Source organism: Phodopus roborovskii, unplaced genomic scaffold, assembly GCF_943737965.1.
Source record: "Phodopus roborovskii unplaced genomic scaffold, PHOROB, whole genome shotgun sequence".
Taxonomy (NCBI): Eukaryota; Metazoa; Chordata; class Mammalia; order Rodentia; family Cricetidae; genus Phodopus; species Phodopus roborovskii.
Genome location: NW_026126461.1, coordinates 5,637,182 through 5,660,823, shown reverse-complemented (window position 1 = coordinate 5,660,823; position 23,642 = coordinate 5,637,182). Strand labels below are relative to the sequence as shown.

The 23,642-nt window shown below is 44.1% G+C and overlaps 1 protein-coding gene across 6 annotated transcripts in view; it reads left to right on the top strand.

Moving 5' to 3' along the window:
• Hdac4 (histone deacetylase 4) overlaps positions 1-23,642 on the top strand; it is a 243,446-nt gene that overhangs the window by 24,145 nt on the left and 195,659 nt on the right. For 3 of the 6 annotated variants that reach the window (XM_051190802.1, XM_051190800.1, XM_051190801.1), the window contains exon 1: positions 7,085-7,259. The exons of 1 other annotated variant lie outside the window; for it this stretch is intronic. In XM_051190802.1, the coding sequence (XP_051046759.1) occupies positions 7,238-7,259 (22 nt within the window). In that variant the 5' untranslated portion in view covers positions 7,085-7,237. Of the gene's footprint in view, positions 1-7,023; positions 7,260-23,642 lie in introns of those variants that run through there. 2 more of the 6 variants (XM_051190805.1, XM_051190804.1) reach the window with 1 other exon arrangement.

The following is a 23,642-nucleotide window of genomic DNA, read 5'->3' as shown; positions in this document are numbered from 1 at the left end:
CTCTGTGTAACAGTTGGCTGTCTTGGAACTCACTTTGTAGATCAAGTCACTGCCATCACCCAACCTAATTTTAATTTTTATTGTGATTGAATAGACTACCAATTAATTGGGGAATGTCAGTGTCTGCACCGTTGTTATGCCTTTAAATCCATATATATATATGGATATATATAATTTTCTTTATTTAAATCTTTGAATTTATATTTGTAATTTCCAATAAAGCTTACAAGCTTTGTATCTTTTGACATATTTAGCCTTTGATATTTGCTGATAATCTGATGGTATCATAAATGTTTTCTCTGAGTTATTTTGTTTTTTTGTCCCTGGGGTGTGTAGAAACACTTAGGGTATATTGCCCATCATGCTTTGCAGTCTTAAGTTGATATAGACATTTTAATAGTTCTTGGTTGATCTGTGTTTTCTGTGCATATGGTGTACTACGTATGGATGGTGATATCACCCTTTGGTTCTTTTTCATGTTATATTGCTCTGGTGAGGATCTCAAGAGGTGGCACCCTACTGTGTGCTGTAGATGACCTGAATTTGTTATTCTGCTCTCTTGTCACCCCTTGCTTGGTGGTGTCATTAACTGTCTGCCACTGTCCCACCAGACACTGGGTGTGCTAAGAACAGAACATGACCTCTTTGCTCACACCTCTTTTTGGAGCTTCATAAAGATTTTTTTTTTAAAAAGAAATCCTCTTAAAGATTTATAGCTTCTAAGACTTGCTCATTGGAAGTGTGTGTGTGTGGTTTTTTTTTTTTTTTTTTTTTTTAACGTCATATGAAGTCATGCCAACTAGGATTTCAGAATTTCCAAGTTGCAGAAGGGAGGAACCCAGGTAAACTAGCACATGAAGCTATCATACTACTTATTCTGTACCGAGTCCCAGCAAGAGATGTCTTTGTAGAAGTTTGTACCCAGTCTCAGACTGCAGTTAACAGGATGTCATGCCTGTTACTCCTGTCCTGAAGGTACCTGTAAATCAAAGTTACTCACCTTCTCTCTGGCTCTTACAGACATGGTCTTTTCGTTTGTGTGGTGCCTGGAGCATTCTGGGCCAGCAGGCCTGTACACTGTCTTCTGGGCCTACCTTATTCTGCTTCCCCATACCTGTGTCAGATGGCTTGCTTATTGGACTGCACATGGTCTCTGGACCTGGCTCATCAGTCTCCTCATTTCTAGTCCTCCTTAGTCTTCTGCCTTAACCTGGCTCTGAAACAGTCTATGGTGGCAATGGGGACTGTCTTTTGGCCAAGAAGGAACTCTAGAGGCTGGTATGTGACTTAATGGCAGGCAGGGTTTCCCAGCTCTAGAGATGGTCCTCACTCAGCCATCTTGTGCTGTCATAGCAGCCTGTTCCAGACCCCACTAAATTCTTCTCTGATCAGGACCTCATAGGCTCTGCCTCTCTCACATGCAAAGAGACATCTTCTGAAATGAAATCCATGAAATGAAACCTTTCCTTCAGCAAGAGAGACCTATGCGGAAACTCTACAAGAACCTTAAATTTGAAATTACCTTTCTACTGAATTTGTATTTTATTTCTATTTATTTTTTGAGACAGGGTCTCACTATGTAGCTCAGGCTGGCCTGGAACTGGCTATGCAGATCAGATTGGCCTCGAACTCACAGAGATGTTTCCCAATGTCTCCTAAGTGTTGGGATTAAAGGTGAACACCACTAAGATCAGCCCATGTTTTTATTTCTTACTTGACACAATGAAAAGGATAAGCAGTTTAGACCCATCAGATTGGAGAAATCCCAAATGGAACATGCACCCTGGCATCAAAGCCTGCTTTCCTTTGAATCTTGGAAGACTGAAGATAGAAGCAGTGTTGAGTGCATGGTACTGTCTCCTCTTGAGCCTGCTTGTCACGTGTAGGGTTTTGAAACTACTTGTGAGTATACAAGAACACAAACAATGTATTGTTTATTGTAGGAGCCAGGTTTCTCACTGTTAGAGAAAGGTGATAAAAATGAGGAAAGGGTGGCTAGCAGAAGTCTTGCAGTGGTTAGTTATCTTGGGACCTAAGGTGTTAGTACTCAGTTGTTGTAAACAAATGCTTAACAAAAAAGATGGAAAAAGTCAGGAAAGCACGAGCAGCTAATTAATGGAGCTCCAGTGGCCAGAGCTGAAAACATTAGATTATTAGCATACTGTGCAGAAGAAATAATAAGTATTCACTTGTCTTCACTAATGCAAGTGACCAAATGCAAAGATAAGGGCCCCTCAGCATTGAATTTGGACTAACATGTATAAGAGAAGGAAGTCAAGTGCCACCATCAGGCAGACCCTGCCCCCCCCCCCCCACAATGGCAACAGTTACAAATGGATCCCCTTGTTGGATCTGGGACCCAAAGATACACCCTGCTGCTATGTGTCTGTCATTCCAATAGTTGACATTAAGGTCTTTCAAAGCTCTTGTTAATTTTATGTAAGTCCTTGGCATAAAGTTGTGTATGATGTTATCTTTTGTCCTTTTACTGTTTGTTTGGTCTGTAGTTCATCCCCTCTTCTTGATAGTGTTTCATCATCAGATTGCTAAAGCTTTGTCAGTCACATTCATTTCCCCCTTTCCTTTCGGGGTTCCTGATAGGGCCTCACTGTACAGGACAGTCTTGTGTTCGCTGCTTTCCTTAGGTGTCCTCCACCACGCTCGGCCTTATGTATCTAGCCCTTCCTTCCTTCCTTCCTTCCTTCCTTCCTTCCTTCCTTCCTTCCTTCCTTCCTTCCTTCCTATTGATTTGATTTCTACTCTTTGCTGTTGTCTCTTTGTTTATTTGTAATTTAGTTTGTTCTTGTCTAATTTCTTAAAGTGAAGCCTACCATCACTGAATCAAGAATGTTTTTTTAACACAGGGATTCAGTGTTGAGAATTTCCCTCTGGGCATTTTGATATCTTGTGTTTCCATTTTCATTCATTACAAAGTGCCTTCCAGTTTCTTCATTTGTAAAGTGTTCTTGTTGTTGTTTATTTTGAGGCAGGTTTCCATGTAGCCAGCTCAGACTCTGTGTAGTTGAGGATGGCCTTGAACTGCTGATTCTCTTGCCTCTACTTTCCAAATGCTGGGATCACAGGTGTGTGGTGAACTGAAATGTATTATTTAGTTTGCAGATATATTGGGTTTTAAAAAATACTTTTCTGTTATTGATTTTTAATTTAAATTAATTGCAGTTTAGTGAGATAAGTTTATATTATGTGACTTGAGTCCTTTTAAACTTAATGGTTTTTGTTTTAATGGGCCTAAAGGTGTTCTGTTTCAGTGCTTGCTGTGTGTTAAAGGACAATGAAGAAAGTACACCCCACTGCTTTTGTATAGTGAGTGTTGTGTAAATGTCACTGAGTCACCTTGAGATGTGTGTGTATATTCTATTATCCTGCTAGTTTTCTGTGTGCTGTTGTGACAGTCCCTGAGAACAAGCATTGAGACCCTAGTTGTAATGGTCGATGTGCCCATTTGCTTCATGCTTTTCCTAGTTTTGTTTCTAGTGTAAAATGTGGTTTTCATCTATTCTTCAGCTTATTGATCCTTCTGCCATTAGGACATGGGCCTCTGCATCCTATGTGATAACTTGAGCCTAAAGTTTATTTTGTCTGATGCTAATGTCTCCTTCACAGCTTGCTCTTGGTTAATATTTGTGTATTACTTACTTTTATTGTTGTTGTGACCAAATACTTGACAGCTACAAGGGAGGGGAGGGAGATTTACGTTGGCTTATGATTTCAGAGGGTTCAGTTGATGATGGTGGGGAGGGTGTGGCAGAGCAGAGCGGTCAGGTCATGGTGGGCTAGGAAGTAGAGAAAGGTGGGCTGCTGGTGGTGGGCCAGCTCTTCCAGTTCCCTCTTCATTCTCTGGGTCTCTCAGTCTGTGGGATGGTGCTTCCTATATCAAGGTGGCACTTGGTCCCTGCTCCTAGAAAGACCCTCACAGACACACGGGGGGTTTCCTCATCATCTCTTGGGAGATTCTAAGTGGAGTCAGGGGCAGTGGAGCTTACCCTGCATGGTTTGTGTGATAGATCTTTTCTTATCTTTAGTTTATTTGTGACTTCATAGTCAAGTTCAGCTCTGTCAGGAATGTATTGTGTAGCTTTGTCATCATTACCATTGTGTGAATATTACACAGGCTAAGATGACCACATTGTCACATGGTGATCATTTTTAATAACCACTGCTGTATTTGGTATATGCAGTCTGTTGTTGACTTGAATGTCATTGTGTGGCATGTGTCTGTATTGAAAATGTGTTCGTGTAGGTAGCACATTGCTGGGCTCTGTTGCTTGGGGAACACTGATGTTATATAAAATGAGTGACTTTCTGTCTCTACAACATTTCCAGTCTAACCTCATGGTGGTTGTTTCTACTTGGTTCAAAAAATTACTCTTTTATTAATATATCTGATAAGCTTTGCCGCTCAGTGGAGTGTCTGGGTGATTTGACAAGGTTGCAGATACAGGTGAGAGTGGGCTCAGTTGTCCTCGATTCCCAAACTTAGAAGCGTTCTCTCTTTATCCTCCTCTTTAAATTGTTGTCACTGTTTTTAAATCTTAACATTCTGCATTTATTAGACTTTTTGTTAGACCAGTGTCTTTTTTGAACTGTGGTAATGTTTGCATTATGCATTTTTGTAGTGTATTAGTTATGAACTTCATTCTTCTTCTAAGCTCTGGTATTTCTAGTGTTCAGTTTTGCCAAGTATTAGTCCTCCCAGAACATATGTATTGTGTCACAACACAAACTCTTGGGTTCTGTTACAAGGGACTCCTCTCCATCAGTGGTGCTTAGAGAGCTTGCTGGAAGCCTTGGGTGGGAGCTGTAACCCTGGCAAGGTGGGCTTGGGTGGTGCTCTGGTCTGGAGGGTCTGTTATTTGAGGAAAACCACAGCCCCCATCTGGAGTCTGTCAACTAGGTGTCCAGTCTATCTAAGAGCACACCTCTGTCTTAGTCAGAAGAAAGTTTTTTGGAAGTTTGGCTAGACATGTCTCAAGAAATGAGGATGCACGGGGTGAGGGGTGGGGTGGTCAGAAAGAGGATCAGGCCAAATGAAGGTACACAAGGGAAGCAGTGAAGAACAGTGTTTAAAGCTTACTTAAATGGCATCATGACCACAATAAAGAAAGCTGATACTGTGGAAGATCTCAGCAGTCACGTGCAGAATGTACCAGAGAGGCCGCCTGGGAATGCAGAATAAACAACAGATGTGTCTGAGGCAAGAGGGGTGGGGTCTGTGGAGAGAGTCCAGCAGCAGTATAGAATCTCTCAAGAAGCCAGAATGAGTTGAATAAAAATAATCAAGGGTGACTGAGCATTTTCCAGAGCAGGAAGATGGAAATGTGTTCAAAGGGTCTTGCTGTGAGCAAAACGAATCAAGAGACTCTTATCAGTACACCGTCTGACAGTATTTTTACATTTCCAGACTAAAGAAAAAGACATGGTAGCATGTAGGCAGAAGAAAATACTCAGCCCTAAAAGTTATGTAGACGGAACTTTGGGGTGGCTGGCCTTTTGCTATTCCAAGGGAACAGTGTTACAGGATGAATGATGTGGTCTGAGACTGTTATACCTAGCCAAGGTGTGACCTTGTGCAAGATGGCTGCAACGTTGCCAGAGTCATGGGGTTTGCAGAATTATGCAGGAGTAAAAGTTCTGAACTTATGGATAAAGTGTCATGGTGCTATTGGGTACATATCAGTTGTCATAAAGATCAGGGTTATGTAGGTGTAGGCAATAGTGCAAAACTGGAAAACACCTTGGAACAGCCCACGTTTAGAGATTGTCCTTGACATGATGAGCTGATTAGTTGCAAGCAGCTGGGAAAAAGACTTGCTTAATAAAAGGATACATATGCCAGACTTGGTAGTGGATGCCTTTAATTCCAGCACTCAAGAGGCAGAGGTGGGGCCAGCCAGCCAGGTCTATATAGTGGGACACTCTCAAACCAAAAGGGTTTATCACATTCTTAAAGGGAGAGATAGATGGAGACAGACCTCAGCAGGTAATGGAGCCAGAATCAGTCAGATAGTCTTGGGTTGGTTTTCATTGGCTTGTCTCTGAAGTGACTGGGTTGTGGAAAAGTCTGGTTGGGGAAGAATTTGTTAAATCCAGGGCTTTTGACAGTGCCCTAAAACCTGCAGTCTTCCCAAACCCTCCCAAGTGTTTACCAAGTGGTGTAGAGTGACCCGGGAAAGGGCAGCTGGGACATAGGATGTATTTCGGTTAGTGGATCCTCTGGGCAAAAGGCCGAGAAAGATAAGTACAGCACAAAGGGTCTGAGTATGGATGTTACCCTAGCATCTGTCTCTTGGAAGGGACTACCCCCAGGTGCCTTTCAGATACTCTTCTGGATGGCCATACATTTCTTATAAGCCTGGGAAAATGTAGTTATAAAGTTAGGCACATGAGAGATAAATTATGGAATTTGAACTAAATTTTATGGTAGCAACTCTGTGCAGAGAAGTCTGCATGGGTGCTTATCAATGGGAAGGCAAGGTGGGGCAGTGGCATTTTCCCTGTGTACTTCATAAAATAGTGTAGCTTGGAATGTATTCGTATCAGTGACAAGGTTCTGTACTGCTTCCTTCCAAAAGTCTGATGGTGGGGATGTTTCTGGAAGGGTGGTTGATAACTCTAGATAAGACTTTTAGCTAGGTTGATTCTCCCCCCCCCCCCCAAGACATTTCTGGCTGTCATAATTGGCTGATGCTACTGGCATCTGGTGGGCGGAGGTCAGGAATACTGCTGGGTTTTTGTCATGAGTGTAACAGCTCCACAGCCCAGCCACTGCGTAGCTGTTGGACGTCAGCAGTGCAGTGGTGATGAGGAACATTGCTCACATGTGATTTTTGACAAACCCCACTGGTTCACGCTGATAGAAATGGTTTGGTGTGAATTGCTTTTTCCGATTCCTGGGTTTATAAACAGAGGAAAGAGTGCAAACCTATTTCCTTAGTTAGGTGGTATTGTCCAGATTCAGTGTTCACATCCCAACTGAGGGCTCCTTTTTCTCTGACCATGCAGGTTCATCTCTGCAGGGCCAGGTGACAACTGCTCTTCTTGTGGATTACTTGGTTTACAAGACCCTGCCAGTGAGACTTCGAGTTTACGCAGCTGGGACCCGAGCCACCTCAGTTTTGTACTTGCATGTGCTGGTGAAAGTTTGGAGCTGGTTGGAGCTACTGTTTACGTGGACATTTTGAGCCATTTTGAACTTAAGGCGCTGACACTGCTAGCAATGAGCTCCCAAAGCCATCCAGGTAAGGCCTGCATCTTTGGTTTCTAGCTCCTCTTTGCAGATGTGTTGCTGCTGCCCCTGCAACCTGCTTGCCCCATTTCAGATTTTGCTTTCCTATGGCTCTTGCTGTTGGTTCGAAGCATCACCAAGTACTCAGTAACTGGGGTTTCTTGTCTTGTGGTTCAAGGGGCTGATGTAGACCTCTTGGAGATTCAGAGGATGCCCTGGCTTTTGCGTGCCCACTCCAAGGGCAGGCAGTTTCCTTGATGCCAGGAAAAACAATTGTGTTTGAGTAGGTGATGGATAAATACCAGCAGGTAACTTGCAGAGTGAGATTCTTGTCAGGGCAAGTGAGGGGCAGTGCTGCTGTGATGACTCTGGGTGGGGTGAAGCCTTGGTTCCAACAGCCAATACAGTGTCTTAGTTTGCTTTCTTTGGTGCCATATTAAATATTTCACAGGCCTTTCTGATTCTCAACAGCCCTAGATGCCTTTAGAAATGCTGGGACAAAGGACTAGTCTAAGGTCAAGGAGCTGGAAGGGCAGAATAGGATTAGAAACTGCATGCTTGGGCCTTAACACATACATATGGGACTTGGACTTAGAAAGTAGCAAAGCATGAACCATGGTAAATGTAGTGAGCTCTGCCTGACCTGCAGAACTTTCAGCTGCCGTTGGCTACTTCTAGTGCATTGTGTAGTTTCTAGAGCTTTAGATGCCAGTATCTGTCCTGGGTACACACAGGAGGCTGGAGAGACGCTAGGAGGGATGCTTGAGGCTCTGTCAGCCTGCCTCTGAGCCTGCTCTATTGGGTAGAGGCAGAGGCTGAACGTCCAGGCCCTTTTCCTCCAGGACTGCTGGGAGCAGAATGGTCACACACACTTCTCTGGGGGCATCATGGCTTTGATTGAGAGCTTCAGGGGGCAGGGTTCTAGGTTTTATTTAGGTAGAAGGGTTTTATTGAGTAAGTTGTTCATGTATTGATTGTTCTAAAGAAGTGGTTTATGGTGATTGAAGGAGAAAGTTAAGCTGTATAGACTGACATGTCTACAGGAGATAGTGGTATGTAGGTATGCTTTCTGTTCTGCAGTGAGATGGAGGTGTGTCTCTTCCCTGTGTATGAACATGTAGTGATATGTGTATCCACATCTGTATGTGAGGTGGATGTGTGTTAGATGTTTTTCTATGTTTAGTGTACTGTGAATATCCTTGTTGTCAGTGTTCACACTAACCTAACATACCATGACAGTTTGTGACTGTGTCTTTATGTGGTTATGTCAGTGTTCACAATAGCTCCAAGTTGACATCACACAATTACTAGGAATATATTATGTACTGAACTGTAAGTGTCTCCTGGATAACTTCTGAAAAGCTGAAGCTGGGTCAGCAGACATACAGGGTTAAAATGTCTTTAGGATGACGGCAATTGCTCCAGAATGTTGTCTAACTCAACTTCTTAATTGCAGTGTGTAAGGAGGCGTAGTTCCTTGCCTTCCACCACTCTGACACTGGGAGATTCAGTCTGTTTTATTTCTGCTAGCCTGCTGGAGAAAATGACTACAGTTTCTTTGCTGTTTCAATGGGTACATACTATATGACCTGATACAGATACAATGAAATCTTCTTGCACACACTATCCAGGCATTTGAGGAAAAGTGTGCTCTTGTTATTATGTTGTTGGTTTAAAGAAGTTTGCAAGTATATCTTAGACGGCATTTAAAATTCTCTCATACATATGCATGGCCTATTTATGTATAAGAATATTTGTACTTTATTCCTAAATGTTATCTATATCTATTAACTCAGTTGGGTTTTTAAGCCAGGATCACTTCTACTCTGTCTTTTTGGTTTCTGAGAAAAGTAAAATGCTCTATTGTAGTTGTAATTTTGGTATAGTCTTTTAACATTATTAATCATTTTTCTCTCTATATTTCAGTGTTTTCTCCCAGTGCTTAATTAAACATTAATGACTATTATTTTGACTAATGAGCTCTCTTAACAGAGTTCAGCGTTTATTTTGTTCTGTAAAATACTTGCCTGTTTTTGGTTAATGGATCTTGTTCTATCTACTTACCTCTGATTTTTCCCAGCCACCTTCTTCAAACCTTATCCTCGTAAACGGGGTCACCTGGATTCTGGCTTTCTCCCTCAGAGACTCTTTCTTTGCCCTTTGTGTGGGAAATTTTACCCACTGTTGTTCACTTATTTCTCTCCCTCCCCTCCCTTCCCTCCTCCCCTCTGTTGAGGGTCAGATCTGGGGCCTCTTGCACACCAGGCAAGTACTCCAACACCAAGCTGCACCTTCAGCCCCTCTGCTCATTTATCTATCCTAGGGCTTCTAGGTGGCTCTTCTCCTTGGGTCAAGGTATGTGTGTCTCTGGATCAGATAGAGCTGCCTTGTGCTGAAACCATTCTTTTTCTCAGAATGCTTGCATATCTATGGCTAGGCTGTTAGTTCAGGGCTTAGACCTGGCTGAGTCTTCTGCCTCTCCAGCCCTCTGGTCTTCTGCAGATTGTTTTCTGCAGTCATAGAACAGGTGTCCTCCACATGGCACCTCACAGCCCTGAATGGCCAAGAAGGAGCTGGCTCTGTGCCTAGGCCATAGGTCCTTACTGGTGATACAGCCCTGCCTCTTGGTCCTGTAGTTTCAGTAAATACGTCTTCTGGGCTTTTCTTATTGTTAGGCATTGCCCTGAATCTTTCCATAGTTTATTTATATTGAATTTAGTGGATTTTTGGAAAAAAGATTTTTCATTTTTAGATTGGGGAGTTTTAATATTGGGAATTGAACCTGAAGGCTTGCACAGGTTAATTGCAGCCTTTCCCACAGAGCTCCTCAGCCTTTAGTTTGCTATCTGTAACAGGAAACTTCTGACTATACTGGTACAGAGCTAGGGAACCAGGATAGTCATGCTGGTCGTTGTCCCTGTCTTGTAACTGTCTGTGACTCCAGTGTCTTCTCTCTGGTCCCATGCCCTGGCCTGCCTGGCTCACTCCTGCCTGCTCCTGTGTGGCCTGGTGCAGTGCTGGTGGCACAGTAGGTCCTGGTGGAGTTCTGTGGCCTTTGGGCTGTCTCTCACATTGGCAGGGCTGATTGGCCTTGGCCTGGTGATGAAGTGGCCTTTTTATTTGCTGTGTATAACTCCTCTCTCCTCTGTTTTCCTTTAAACTCCCTGTGGTGCTGGGTGAGGCCTGCGTTAGGGTTTTATTGCCGTTCTTTCTGGACTTTGCTAGAGCCAGGCCCTGGCTCTCTGACGTAAAAGCCGCCTAGCTGTTGGGATTTATTGCTCTAAATAACTGTTTCCAGTGCTGTGAGCAGCCTGAGGAAAGGGCTTGGGTTGGTTCAATTTGTGGAGACTCTGTGGAAGGAGGTTCTGAATGGTGCTGCTGGTTTCATCCTGCACTGAAGCCCTCAGTGTTGGGATGTGCCCAGGCAGGCTGTGGTGAACTCAGCTCCTGGACTGGGAGTCAGATCCCATGTTCATAGCAGTGTGAGGACTGATGTGTGCAAGGTCTGCTGGAAGAGCAAGCAGCCATTCTTTATTTTCTGTCCATATCCCTGCCAATTATTGCTCTTGTCTTTCTTGATGTTAAAGTGCACTAGGTTTTGGTAACTGGCTGGCTACCAGGAAACACAGCATTGTACCCTGTGTCTGCTGTGTATTTGAACTTCCTTGTTTGAAGGTCTTTGCATAGAGAAAGTAGGTGTCCGCTAGGAGACATCTGTGATGACCTAGTTGATGGCCTCAGGTAGGAAGCCTATCTCTCCCTAGCCAGTGTCAGGTTACAAATAAAGTAACCACTTTGAGGGAAGCATGTGCAACCCAAGACCAGTATTTTAATTTGGTCCATTCTATAGTTTAATAATAATGTCTGTTAGTCTGAACCATCACATGGAAGGGTCTGAAGGCTGTGTCAACACAACATAATGACTAGGGTTGTTCTCCAGGACTCCAGGAAGAGGTCCTCTGCCCTTGGCCTGGGCTGAGCTGAGATCCTCAGGTTCTTTCCATCTCTGTGCTCTAGTCCTTATTTTTGGTTTGTTGTTGTTTGAAGACAGGGTCTCATTGTGTAGCCCTGGTTGGCCTGGACTCACTATGTAGATCAGGCTACCCTTGAACTCACAGGGGTTCTTTTGTTTCTTGCCTCTGAGTGCTGGGATTAAAGATGCATGCCTTCACTTGTATGGTCTTGAGTCTTAGTTATTTCAACCAGCTTGGCTGCCAAAGCTGTTATATCGTAATGAAGAAATTAAATGGTAATGAGCTTGTATCATAAAGGAACTTTTTTGTAGCTTTCACATGTTGCTCTGCAATGTGTATGTTTCAGGGATACTGCACAGTAGGAGAAAGAATGCATTTGTGGACTGTGGTGCATACAGATGTGAGTTCTAGGCAGATGGTAGCAGGTGGGTCGCAGACCTGGTGTAAGAGACCACTGTAGACTATGTCAGTAGGTTCTGCAGGACAGGTGTGTAGGCAGTTAAGGGTAGCTAGCCAGCAGGAGGCCTAGGAGTGTAAGCAAGGAGATATCCTTAGGCAGCATAGTCAGCCAGAGAGAGTAGCTTTGTACAGATCTGGGAGGGAACAGGGAATCACCAGGAGGTAACCACTCTGAGGGTTTGGACAATGGGGAACAAGACTGAGCTGGCCAGGGTCATGGAGAAGTGACCATTTCTCCTGTGCGTGCATCCTATTCTCTGGAGAAGGATGGGAGATGCTTCATGCAGTGGACCAGAGTTGGGTGGGAGTGTGTTAATCCTGGGAGTACTTCAGCCTGTTTTCTGAAGGAAAGGCTTCCAGAATGCTTCGTGTACATGCTGTTGCCTCCTGCCCAGTGCCTAGCACATGCATCTTGCTGGCATCTTCCCAGCCACCACCCCAGTAGCATGTGCAGCTCTCAAGTTGTCACCACCCTGGCTTCTCCATGCTGTGATTATCTGGGATCTTAATCAGTCAAGATTTGTTCTGGAAATCATGTAGACATAAGGACTTATTTTTCAACCTATTTTTTTTTCAACTCTCAAATTGTGTTTTGTCTTTTAAAAATCACGAATACTCTGTCACTAGGAAGAGCTCAGAATATTCACTGTCAATGGTGTGCTGATGGTTTGTTTTGGCAATTTTCTGAAAATTCTTACACAGTTTGGGGAGCATTTGCATTTGTGTCCTTCTTTCAAAGCCCCCATTGTAGAAATGCAAATTTATGAGTTCTGAGATGCTGAATGTTAGATGATTAATGATATTGAAATTTAAGAATGAACTCCTGGTATGTATTTGACACAGAAAACTCAATACTCGAATCATTAGGAACCATTGAGCACAGCTTGGTGCTGGAACAGAAAGGCCATAATTGCAGCGCCCGGCAGTGGGGGCAGGTCGTACGTGGACAGGTGTGCAGATGCATGCCGCCTCCAGAGCTGGTTTATGTGAGGCCGAGGACTGCTCCAACTGAAGAACTGGCTCTGTTTAACCGTAGGTGTTTAAAACTTATAGTGATCATAAATCAGCATTGATTACTTGCTTACTCCAAGTCAAACACCGCTGTGCTTTTAACGGACCAGAATGAATAGCAAGTTCGTTCTGAATTGTGCATCCCAGTTATTACATTTATGTGGCGTGATAACCTTGTGAAGTGAGCTGGAAAGCCATCGTACCATTGTGTGGGTGAGGAAACCAGTAGTGCCTGCCATCCAATAACTGCTTAGGTTGAGGTTGGATAGTGCTTCAGAGGCCAGCCAGGAACTGGAATCCCTGAGCCATACATGCTTCTCTGTGGGCAGCAGAGCTCTGCATGCTTTGGGCCCAGATACGTCTTCTCATCCTCTCTACAGGGTGGGACTTCCAGGCCAGGCAGGCACTTTGGGGATGGAGTGATTCTTGCCATGAGAAGGGCCTAGGCAGGTCGTAAAAGCTCCTAGATGAGCTGTGTACATTGGAAGATGTTCCCCCAGAAGAGCTGCACTGGCTGAGTCTGAAGAGCAGGGCATGATGCTTCTTGCCTGGGGTACTTGGCCTGGTAGAGGCAAGGCTCAGAATGGAGGGAGGAGAGAGTTGGGTGTGCTGTTGTAGTCTGTGGCCACGATCTCGCTATATCTAGATTGAGGCTGACCTTACTGCCCTTTGTTGCCCTCTCCTGCTACACACAGTGTTACCATGGGCCTTGGCTGTCCTAGCTCATGCTGGGACTTCTGGGTTTTGCACTGTGTGTATTGTGCATTAGGTATGTTTCAAACCTTCTCTGACTACTCTTTGCTCATCATGGAAAGCTGAATTGAAAGAACTGAGGTGGGTGCCTGGAGAACCATGTTAATTTGGAAATTTGGGTGAAACTTAGTGCTGCTCCTGAGCATCTCTCTGCTTACTTCATGAGAACATAAGAAATGGACACCGGGGAACACTGTAACAATTAAAACAAATGAAGTGAGAAGGTAGGCTCACGCGTGGCTTTCATCAAGTGCTCTGAGCAGCTCAGGATCTCCGACAAAGCACTGCTTAGCATTTAAGCCATTCCTGACTCCTGCTGTTACTGTGTACTTAGAAAAGAAGTCATGGAGTTTACTTATAGGTAAGGCTTGTGTGTTTTAAAAGTAAACTCTATGGTTAATGATATCTCTTTTACAAATCACATCAGAGATAGCATTTGTAAAGAACCGTGAAGTTGGTTAAAGAATCTTGATGTTCTTATTTAGTGGTCATTAACAGGATGAATTGGTTTTCTGCATTCGGTGACATTCTCACGAGGCCTAAATCAACTTTTGACTCTGTATTCCCTTTAGATGGTGGGATTGGTTGTTGTCCAGGCAAGTCAGCCCTTGATGACCGAGATTGGGATGGGCTGGTATGTGTTTGTATGTATATGGGTGCATGTGGGTGTGTACCATGCTCCTGTGTGCATGTGAAGGCCAGAGGTCAGCTTCAGCTGTCATCCTCAGAAGCTGTACACCTTGTTTTTTTTTTTTTGTTTTTTTTTTTTTTGGAGACAGGGCCTCTCCCTGGGACCTGGGGCTTGCTGGTAAGGGTAAGATGGCTGGCCTCCAGTTGCCCAGTTCTGGGATTACAAATTCCTGCCACTATGCCCAGCTTTTTACATGGGTATTGGAGATTGAACTCAAGTCCTCATGCTTGTATAGCAAGGACTTTCCTGACTGAGCTCTTCCCAGCTCCCTCCTGTGCCCCTCTCCCCTTTAAGTACTAAACTTTCAGAACAGTTTTTAGAAGACTGCCCCTTGTACTTTGGTTGTTTGGTTCCTGGGTCTCCATTCTTTCCTGCTGCTGTAATAGAAACCCTGGTGGTGATACAGAAATTTGTGGTGCATCTGTGGAGGTTGGAAGGCTAAGATCAGGATGCCAGGGACTCTGTCTGGTGAGGGCTTCCCTGGCCTCTGCCTGTTCCCACCCTGCTGCCTTCTTTTGTGATGGTGGCAGGAGCTCCTCCCTATTGAAGGGGCCTCCGTGCACTCTGGGTGTTGTCCTCCCTCACACTTCATCTCTTCCCTGTGGCCTCACATCTTAGTGCTGCTGTGCTGGGTGGGGAACGCCAGCCAGCGTTTAGACCTTCACAGAAGGTGTTAAAGTTTCCACTGGAAGAACTGTAGGCTCCACTTTGATTAGTTTGCACTCACAGCTGGTACGCTCTTCTTGTACTCTCCTAGGAAATCTCTTGGAGAAAGTGGACTTTAATTAGAGCCCTGCTTCTCAGTGGCTTGTTGACTCAAAAGGACCTCACTATTGGCTGTATGGGTGTTCCGAGAAAACTGTGGGTTACAGCTTCTAATGCATGCAGTCTTAAGAGCAAGTCACGCTGCTTTTAGTGGGAGCCCCTCCCTCCCATATCCAGCCGGCAGCATGATGCAGGAATGTTGATGCTCCTTATTTCCATCTTCTCATGGAGCCGGTCCGTGACAAGGGCTGACTGATTCTCCAGTCCCATGCTCTCCTCCCAGACTGATGCATGCAGGCCTGTCCATACTCGCAGCTGCAGGGGATCCTTATGACTGGCCAAATGAAGTGGCCACCTTCTCCTATAACCCTCTTTGTGATCAATGGCAGTGTTTTGTTTTTTAATTAAAATAAAAATAGATTTATTGATTACTTCATATGTATAGATGTTTTGTCTGCATGCATGTCTAGGTATCATATGTATGCAGTGCCCACAGAGGCCAGAAGAGGGTGTTGGATTCCCAGGAACTGGAGTTACAGAGCCACCGTATGGGTACTGGGATTGGAACTTGGAACCTCTGAAAGAAGAGCAAGTACTCTTAACCATTGAGTCGTCTGTGCAGGCCTAGTGCTTTGTTCTGGTTCTATTGAAAGGGCTCAAGAGACATAGTCTTTCTTATAGACCAGGGGTTGAAAGTGTTTAGAAAGCTTGAGGTAGTACCCGGGGAGACGGGGTGCAGGAAATGCCAGCATTTTTCTTGGGAACATTCTGTGTGCCCTGGAGCCATGCAGAGCTCTTTTATATGGTGCCTGGTACTATTTGTGGGAACCTTAGTGATAGAAGACAGTAGGAGGTTAAGGTCCCCTGTATAGCCTACATGGGCATTTTTCGGTGAGCCAGGGCCTGAATATGATTTCTGAGAAGGGAACCAGATCTTCAGTGACCTTTGTTGCCCTCTTGTGGCATCAGGTCAGGTAGCAAGGGGCCTGCCTTGGAGCGGAGGTACTCAACCAAGAATCAGGGACCAAAAGGCTTAGATATCCTTATCCGTCGGCCTTCCTCTGGGAGTTCTGGGTCTGCAAAAAACATTCCCACCTAGGGAAGTGGTTCTTTTCTAAGTGGTGTACGTGTCACTGTCCTCTGTAGAGAGTTGAGGGAATGTATTTGTGTACCCCTTCAGGTAGTTACCACAGTCTATATGGTAGCAGTGCATCCCCTAGCACCATTGCTGGGGCTGTAGCTGGGGCTGTTGGGGTGCCCACCATGGCTTCAGTGTCCTGTGATGATTAGTCTAACAGGAAATGCACCTGCTGGGCTTTAGGTGGCAGGCTGGGCTTTCTTTTGAGTTGTTCCCTTTGGGGCTCCTTCCTAGCCTCTAGAAGTAGTCCAGTTATTCATTCACCTTCCTGTCTTCCTGTGATCTGGCTCTCTTCTGACTTTCTAGTCATGGGTAGCATCTTGTAAACATCTTGTAATGGAGGAGAAGGTCAGATAGGGAAGATCATGTCCACTTATAGGCCATAGCTGACTCAGTGCAACTCAGGTTCATGGACTGCTTGGTGTGTATTAGCATGAGAATGCAACCAGTGACTGACTGCCTTGAGCTGGGGGACCACAGACCTTGAACCTGGTGGTCTGAGGGCTTGCTGTGGCCATCCTGGGGAGAGGGAACAGTTTGGTTTTCCTTCAAGCTTGTGTAATTGATAGAAGTTGGGAGCCGGGCAGGGGGCAGGTGGATGATCTGTGCTGTTTCCTTGCAAAGGTCTTTACCAGGCAGCAAAGGAGTTGGATAACTAACACCCAGACACCCCTACAGTGGGAGGGATTTGCTTGGGTGGGAGTGGCAGGCAGTTCAAAGTATTTGAGTTAGTATATTTATTTTAGTTGATTTTTGCTGTTATTTCTTTGTGTCAGAAACTGAACACATGGCCTAGGCTAGACTTGGACTCTTGCCTCAGTTATGCAAGTGCTGGGGTTGCAGGCATGCTGTGGGAAGTTCTTTCAGCTTGAGCAGTATTTAAAATTATTTGTGACGATAATGTCTTCACCATTGCTTTCTGTAAAATCAAGCTCTGTATTTTCTAGTTTTAGACTTTTTATAGTTTTCACCAGTCACTGTTAAATTTCAGATACCTTTTCTTAGTAGCTTGCCTAGATGCTTTCAAAGTGAATTTTATTTATATCTGGCTGCAAATGAAATTCTGCCCCTGGGAAACTAACCTGAACCCCTGATGGATCTCAGCACTGGGCAGGAGCTTCAGGGTTCACGCTAGCCCCCTGTTGATGGTGCTGCAGAGTCCCCTGCCTGAGTGAGGGCTGTGGAATGTTGGTGCTGGCTGCATTCTTGCTTGTGGGTGCTCACAGAGACTTTGGGATTGGCAGAGGTCAGAGCTTATTGAGTGCTGTGGCTTCTGTTGGTTTTAAACTGTGTCTCAGTCCCCAATTCCCAAGGTCACTGCAGTACACACAGGGACCCACCTTAGAAAAATATCAGAACTTAAATTTGTCCTATATTATGTAGTGAACATAGAATATTTGATCAAGTGCCACTTTTGGACTTAAAATACCTAGTGTGAGTAAATGTGAATTTAGCGACTTGGTTTTACATCAGTGAGTTCTGGGCAGACACCCATTCTGTGCCACAGAGATTACTGCACTGTTGCTGACATGACTAAAGAGGTTTTCAAGATCCTGATTGAAGGTTTGTGGAGGTGAGTGATGGTCAGAGGCTGATGCTGCCGGGCTATATAGAGGAAAACTTGGAGGTAATGAGGAGGAAGTTCATTGGCCTTTGGGTGTGTGGCATCTTTGGGTTGCCAGGGAGGTGCAGTGGGAGTCACCAGAAGTAATGTGTTTCTAAGTCTGAGATAAGGCATGGCCCATGCCAGCCTAGAGCCATTTTCACCATGCCCTTCTCAGACCCTTGTCTCTTTGTTTACAATTTCAGTGACAGGCCAGCAGGTGGCCTGCCTTGTACCATTGCCGGACAGGGCCTCCTGGATGTGTATGTGGCCTGGCTTTCCTTGGGAGTCTCTCCCCTGTTGTTTTTCTTTGTCCCTGCTGAAGGTGAAGCAATGTACAGAAACAGGCTAGTGCTGCTAGTCTCATTTAGCCTGGGTACAGTCGGCACTGCATGGATTCCACAGGGGCCTGGCCTGCAGACCTCAGCCGAAGCTAGTTGTCTTGTCTGCTCCTCTGTTCCTGGAAAGCCTGGCTACACAGAGCCAGGACCACTGTGGGTACATCCGGTCTCCGCTGTTGCCATTTGTTTGGGAGCTGGTGGCTCTGGTCAGATGTGTGGATATGCTGTTAATTTGTCCTCATTCTTAGAAAGAAGTTGGTGGCTCAGAAGAAAGGAAGAGCCACAGAATGTCAAACCCAGCAGTGGCTGTCTGGCTGTCTGACGTGACTGCTAATCACTGCAATATGCATTGAAGAGGAAGCGCTTGCTTTCCATGCTTGCCAGATTTGAACAGTGTTTTATCGACTCTGGAGCCCTGATCCCTCCCTATTAGTATTGCTAAAGCTTCTGTGATTGGAGCTACTCTGGGTGAGTCAGTGGCACAGGAGTCTCTGTGTCTGTGAGGGCTTAGTGCTGGTGTGAGCTTCCGGTGCAGCCTTCCCAGAGCTGAAGGGAAATGGCAGAATCTCAGGTGTAGCCTGATGGCGATAGCCACATCTTCAGAGATTGTTGTTGCTGTCACACTCCCTGGCTGCCGCTCTCCTGACAACCAGCTGTTCTGTAAAGCCAGTGTAGAAAGAGAGCATGTGCTTGTTCTAGGTCTGACTCTTAGTCGTTGATGAGGTAGCCCTTCAAGCCATAGTCTTCCCAGCAGCCCTCACCAGTGGATCCTGGAAGAGGTGTGTCCTGACAAACCCGCCAGCCTCTCCCATCTGCAGGGGCATAAAAAACCAAGAGGCATCTAGGGAAAGGTGGGATTCCTGGATGGGGTCCCAGAGTAGGAAACCATGGAAAATGTAGGAAATCCAAGGAAAGTCTTGATTTCAGCCATTAATTGTGTGTTGGTGTTGGTTGCTGAGCCCTGGCCATCCCCTGTGGTCCCGTAAGAACCTGAAGTCCAGAACTGAAGTGCATTAGCAGGTGCTCTTTGAGGAGTGCGTGCTTAGCCATTGCAGGTGCGCCAGCATTTAGTGCTTGCTTTGTCCCTTTATGGTTGCATGTGGGTGTGAGGTCACCTGTCTGACAGGTCTTCCTTGGTGGGAGTTGAGTTTGTTTCTGGTAAACATGAGACCTAAGTGTTCCCATGTGGGAGCTTTCTCTTGATGAATGCTCTAGCCTCCATATAGGTGTTAGGCCTCGGTGGGAACTCAGGAAAGGAGAGCACCTGGACCTGCTCGGCAAGCAGAGAAGTGACCACAGTGTCCCTGCTTGGGTGTCAACCTTCACTTTTCCTGTCTTACATGAGTTTTTAAAATTTGTTAAAAACATTTGTTCTTTTCTGTCTGGCCCCTTTCCGTAGTATTTGCAATGTGGATATGGCAGCTGCTCCATTTCCATGTGTGTATGGGTATTTAATGTTTTACTGGACGGACTAACCCAAGGTATTCTTTGATTTGGTACTGATGTTTGCATGGTTTTCGCTTAGAGTTCTGCTTGTGTGTAGCAGATGATCTGTGTAAGATTGCCTGTGACAATGTGTTCTGACCTGTGCTGCATGAGCGCGCTGTCTGTCTCACATACGATCTTCCGTATTCTGTATGGTCTTCTCATCTGTATTGCTTTGGCTGAATTGAGTTTCCTGTGTAAACTAAAGATGCTGATCACTTTCATACGGATAAATCAGCCGTATGTGGGTGGTCGGGAAGTTGCTTCTTCAGTTCCTGGATGAAGATTCAGGAAACCAATTTGTCTTTGTTTTTCTTACTGATTTGTAGCAGCTTTTTTGTTTAGATTGGGTGGATATGTGTCTTTTTGTTGGTTATTCCTACTGCTGTTTTCTGTCAATCCTATGGGTTGCCTTTTTCTCTTAGTGTTTTTATTTAACAGATGCTTTTAATTTCAATATAACACATTATTTCATTTGATTTATTTGTGCCTGTCTGAAGGACCTAAGGATGCTCTGTATTTTTAGTAGAAATGTATTTTGGTTTGGATTGTGTTAGTATGTTGTGAAGTGGGGATTAGACACTTTAAATTTTAGTATTTGGTTAGTTCAGTGCCTTACTGAAGGGCTAATGCTTTCTCTTTCACTATCTTACTGTGCAATGCCAGTCAAGTCTCTGTATGAGAGTGGGTTTGGTTCTAGACTGTTCTGACACATTGTTCTGTTCTGTGCCAATAAGACCATCTCAGGCATTGCATTTTTTTTTTTTTTAAACTAGTTTATGCAAGGTTGTGAGTTTTCTTCAATTGTTTAAAGTCCCCTTTTTTATTTACCTACTACAGTCTCTGTATTAAAATTTTGTTGATTTGCATATAGAATAACTTTTATTTTCGATTTTCCAACCTATGAGTGTGGTATATGTTTCTGTTTATTTAGGTCTTTAATATCCATTTTGTATTTCTCATAGTTGAGGTTTTATTTCTTTTTGTTAGCTTTCTCTATGTTGGCTGTTTTATTTCCTAATTTACCTTTTTCATGATGTTTAGAAATACAGTTTGTTTTTGTATAGTCACCTTGTCACCTGGAATGTCACATAACCTGCTTTATACACTAGTTTGTCTATAGATTCTTTCAGAAAAGTACAGACTGGGTGATGGCTGCTCTGTGTGCTGAGATTTAGGCTGTCTTTCTATGCTGTCTGTGACCTCCAGTCAGTTGCTGAGCAAGCAGCACTGTGGCCCTCTGTGTCTTGCTGCATGCAGCAAGAAGGAAAACTCCCAGAATGTCATCACCAAGGTGGCATTTGCTGCAGGTTTTGTGTAAATGTCTGTCAGGATAAGGGTGTTCTCAGCTATCATTAGTGTGTTGCGAATTTTTTCATCAGAGTGTATCAAGATCTTAGTTTGAACCACATACATGAACTGTAGATCTCACTCCCAGACTGCCAAGTTAAAACTTTAACTGGTTTTGCTTAATATTTAATATATTAAACTTTTTATACATCAGTTAATAATAGATCTTTTTCCTTTTATTGGACTAATGATACATTTTCTCAATTGACTTTGTGTTTGTTTGTTTGTTTGTTTGTTTTGAAACAGGATTTCTCTGTGTAACCCTGGTTGTCGTAGCTTTGCAGACCAGGTTGGCCTCCAACTCACAGAGATCCACGTGCCCCTGTCTTCTCAGTGCTGGGATTAAAGGTGTGTGCCACCACATCCAACAGTTTCTTTAAATGTTCTGTAACTATGGCTATAATATCCACATAGTCCCCACATTTATTTATTTGTTGATTGATTGACAGGGTTTCTTTGTGTAGTTCTGGCCGTCCTGGAACTCATTCTGTAGATCACACTCAGAGACTCAGAGATACACAGGCCTCTGCCTCCCAAGTGTTAGAACTAAAGGCATGTGCCACCACCGCCCAGCCTAATTTTTTTCTTTTAAATTTTGCTATTAAGCTAATGCTGACCCCTTAAAGTGTGATGGAGTTGTGTTTTCTTTTCGACTATTGGCAAAGGTTTTTGGTAGCATTAGACAGCTCTGTTGACAACATAGGTCTCCAGTGCACCCCCCCTTCACATCTTTTTACCACTTATGATTATGATTAATGTAAGAATCTGCTCTGTTTTACAGATAGAATAAAAATCAGGCCATGGATTTAGATTGTATTTGGCCTGTGGGTCGTAGTGTGCCCACTCTGTCAAGCCTTCTGAAGAGTTCAGAAGCTATTATTATCATCCTGGAAGTGTTTGGAAGAATCTCCAGGTGAACCCATCTCTGAGTTTATGTGTGGGATAACTTGTGCTCTAAAGTGATAGGCCTGTTTAGAGATCTGATGTCTCATAACCATTTATTCCACCTGAATTTCTATTTGTCAAGTTCTCTACATTCTCGTCTTTGTACTATCTGTGGGGTTGTTGTTATCTCTCCTTTTCCTTCCGGATGTTGGATGTTGCTTGTTCCTTCTCTTCATTGGACTCATAGGGATTTACTAGTTGTTTTAGTATTCATAAAGAACTAAGCTCAAGTTCTTGATTCAATTGGACTGAATAAGAATCAACTGCTGCTTTTACAACCTTTGTTTCATTTTATTCTCTGGTTTCGAAATGCTGGGTATTTTGTTTATTCCTGATTAAGGTATTCAGATCAGTATATTTTTTTGCACTTTCTTGCTTTGTAGTAACCATACTTAAGGCTCGGAGTTTCCATATGTGCATGTCTTTAGCCAGTTTGTGTAAACATGTAAGTCAGCAGTATTACCTAATTTCTCATAGGTTATCTGGAAATCTATGGGTTATTTGGAAGCTGTTTTTTGTGCGTATTTTGGTCAGTCTTCCAGGTGTTTCCCAAGTTCAATTCTATGGCAGTTTAGTCAGGTTTGATAATCGTAGTGCTCAGATCTATGGCCTGTCCAGTGTCTTGCTGCATTTGGAAGGCCCTGCTGTGATTGTAGATAGGGACAGTCTCCTTTAAGTCCTGGCCAGTTCTGTTCTTGTGTTTGTTGAGGCTATTTTAAGCCCATGCACATTGGGAGCCTCATACTTTGGTGTAGAATGACAATCTTTGTGTTGTTATGGGATGTCTTTTTTGCTCCCTGTGTTGCTTCCTAGGGTGTACAGTCCAGTTTCAGGTTACATGAGAGCCAGGCTCTCACAGGAGCTTGGCTCCTCATCCTTTGCAAGCTAGCAGCTGGCTGCCTGAGAGGCTGATGGCTGGAAGTGCCCTTCCTCTCTCCTACCCTTCTCTACCCTCTCACATCAGCACCTCACAGCTCCTGTTGCAAAGCCTGCAGACACATCTATAACAGTTTACATTTTATCCTTACCATCCTTGTCCTTGACTGGAAGGTGGCTTGGAATAACTCAGTTCTGTAAGTCCATAGTAGAAGTCAAGTCTTTCCTGGCAGGGACAGTTATCCTGTTTTCTGTCTAATGACAGAGGTATGTTGTTAGCCACTCTTTAGGGGCCCTGTCCTGCATGGTCCAGACAGCTCTGTTCTCTGTTTCATGGCTTTACAGGTTAACTGATTTTTATGTTGCAGTGAAATAAAGTGGGCTGAATTATATCTGTAGCCTTGAGCTATTCCAGTAGCTCTTTTATTCATATCTTTTATGAGGTGATTTGTGTTGGATCTTGTAAGTGGTGTAAAGTCTCCTTGACTACCTGCCTTTCTTCCTATTTGTGCATTCAGCCCCCTTAGCATGAGTGAAGAATTCATTTAGGGGTTAGTGTTACCTTGGGAAATAGTTAGGGAAGGAGGAGGTATGGTAGGCATCAGAAGGTGTGGTTGGGTCAGAGACAGAATACTTATTGGACATTGGGAGTGGGACTCAGGTCCTTTGTTTTCTGTGGAGCCAGGGGCTGTTTCTTAAAGACCTTAGATCTTGATCCAAGGATTTCCCCTATTTTCATATACTGATTGAAATTAAGGTTCGAAAGGCTACAAATAAACCAGAGGCCGGCAGATGCATGGTGCGTGGTTTTGGAGCTACCACACTTGGGATAGGGTACAGTGTGCAACATGGCTTCTATATAATTTCTTTTGTTGTTTTTTGTTTTTGTTTTTTTTTTTTTTAAAGATATAGGAATGCTAGATGTAGTTAGCCATGTATTTGTTGTGACATGGTAATATGTTGTGTGTCATTAACCATGCATTTGAGGTGATGTGGTTGTTAGCT